Genomic DNA, 2,325 nt, shown 5'->3' on the forward strand with positions numbered 1-2,325 from the left:
AGTATAACTGAAAATAATTTCTAAAACATCAGCCAATAGACTTCATATACAAGCAAAATTGCCTCATGTAAACTAATATGATTATAATGTTAATAACTATCATTAGTGATTGTTTCCTCAAATGGATTTCATATGTCATCTTAAATCTTTGTTTTGGAATTATTCTCCCATGTTGCTGATGAAATTTGCTGAATCATATTAGAAAGGATGGCATCTGACACTGTGATCACTGTGAAAATTGTCTTACACATTAGATAATGATAAGATTTGTGCAGAGTAGAATTTTAAGAACTGTAATCACATTTTATTTTTTGTATTGGTTGCCAAGAAATGTTTATATAATTAAAATTCCACAAAAATAAAGAAGTAAAAGCTTTTGCTCCTTTTTTAGATGGACAGGCCAAGGCGATAATACAAATAAAGGAGAATTAAATTCTTAGCATAATTGTTATCTTAGTTGCCCAGAGTTCTCTCTCTCTTCTTTATAACTCTGTTGACAGCACATTTTACTTCTTTGTTCCGAAGACTATAGATGAGTGGGTTCAGCATAGGGCTTACAATGGTGTAAAACACAGAAGCCACTTGATCCTTTCCCAATGAGGACTTATTTGACTTTAAATGAGTAAAGATAATGGTACTATAAAACATGGTGACCGCCAGGATATGAGAGGCACAAGTTGAGAAGGCTTTTTGTTTCCCTGAAGAGGAATTGATCTTCAAAATAGTAGAAAGAATGGACATGTAAGATGCAGATATTGTGATAAGGGACAACAGTAGTGTGAAACCCGCAAAAATGAATATAATGAATTCAATATCATCTGTGTTGCTGCAAGACAGGGCTATAAGTGGGGATGCGTCACAAAAAAAGTCCTGGATGACATTAGAGTTGCAGAAATCCAATGTAGCCATACATAACATATTGACAGTGGCATCCAGAGCTCCAAGCACATATGACCCACCAAGAAGGGTACTGCAGAATCGACTGGACATAACAACTGAATAGTGCAGAGGGTTACAGATAGCTACGTACCGATCATAGGCCATGGAAGACAGAAGGAAACACTCAGTAGCGGCCAAAAGGACGAAAAAGTACATTTGAGTGAAGCAGCCCACGTAGGAAATATTCTTAGAAGAAGTCAGCAGGTTCTCTAAGGTTTTAGGTGTGATGGCAGTTGAGTAACTGAGGTCAAGGAATGACAGGTGGGTGAGAAAGAAATACATCGGAGTGTGAAGCTGGACATCTAGACGAATGATCAGTATCATGCCTATGTTCCCCAGCACAGTAAGCAGGTATATCAGGAGAAAAATCACAGAGATGACCGGCTGGATCTCCTTGGAATCTGTCAGCCCAATGAGGATGAAATCAGGCTTACGTGTATAATTCCAGGTATTCATTGTGAGCTACCGTAAACTGTTCAAGAATTAAAAATCATACTTATGTTGAATGACTGTCAATAAAATATTTTATGCATGTTTAAATATTTCTATAATTGATTTTTCTTGTGTCAAATTGATATATATTTTATGATGTTATTTTTATAAAAAGTGTCAAAAGAAATAAGCATGACATTTGTTAATTATGTAATAAAGTTAATGGATTTCTTTATGTTTTCAATGAAACTCATCCCATTTGCAATGAAGAACAAAGTGCAGAATATTAAATAACTACTGAGGATTTGGTTCAAATGCCTGTTGATTATCTGTATGTATTCTGATTACAGGACATGCTTGTCATTCTCCTTTGTTCTTTACACTTTGTGTTTAAGAACTAAACTCTTGACTATATAATAAACAAAGGCAGAACACCATTTCAAGGTGTTATTTGCTCTTCATATTCTTAAAACATGAATCATCTCTCATTACTAATAAATCTTCCTATTATCCTATTTCCATAAGTTTTTTGACTGCAATGAGACGTAGGACTATTCATGAAAAGATTATCTGCCCAAGCAGTTCAAAATCCAAAGTTCTGCTGAAAGTATAGTTTCGAAATATGATGCTTACTTTTAGAATATCATATCATTAGCTGTATATGTTTTGTCAGAAATTCTGACAGCCTTGTTAAAGTCCCAATCTTAGTGTGTTGAAACAGTGTTACAGTAAATACCTTGTTTTAACAGTTCTAAGTTCTTATAAATGCCACAATATTACTGTGAGACAAGTTGTTGAGAAACAACCACAGACAGAACTTGTAATATGAATGCCTAAAATTCTGACAACTTTCAAATTTTTTCTTGAGCTTTCCAAGTATCTGAATATTCATTTTCTTTAAAGGGTAAGGGAAGTCAGTCAAACCATCTTATGCAGTCTTGTCGAACTAGAACA

The 2,325-nt window shown here is 34.4% G+C and overlaps 1 protein-coding gene across 1 annotated transcript; it reads right to left on the minus strand.

The window, feature by feature from the left end:
• Nucleotides 1-453: 453 nt before the first annotated feature.
• On the minus strand, nt 454-1,395 carry LOC142833929 (olfactory receptor 8H1-like). The gene has a single exon (XM_075945863.1). It carries the CDS (start codon nt 1,393-1,395, stop codon nt 454-456), a length of 942 nt encoding a protein of 313 aa, XP_075801978.1.
• Nucleotides 1,396-2,325: the final 930 nt, after the last annotated feature.

Source organism: Microtus pennsylvanicus, chromosome 1 (assembly GCF_037038515.1).
Source record: "Microtus pennsylvanicus isolate mMicPen1 chromosome 1, mMicPen1.hap1, whole genome shotgun sequence".
NCBI lineage: Eukaryota > Metazoa > Chordata > Mammalia > Rodentia > Cricetidae > Microtus > Microtus pennsylvanicus.

Coding starts and splice junctions, on each gene's coding strand:
- LOC142833929 (XM_075945863.1), bottom strand. CDS start 1,395: ATGAATACCTGGAATTATACACGTAAGCCTGATTTCATCCTCATTGGG.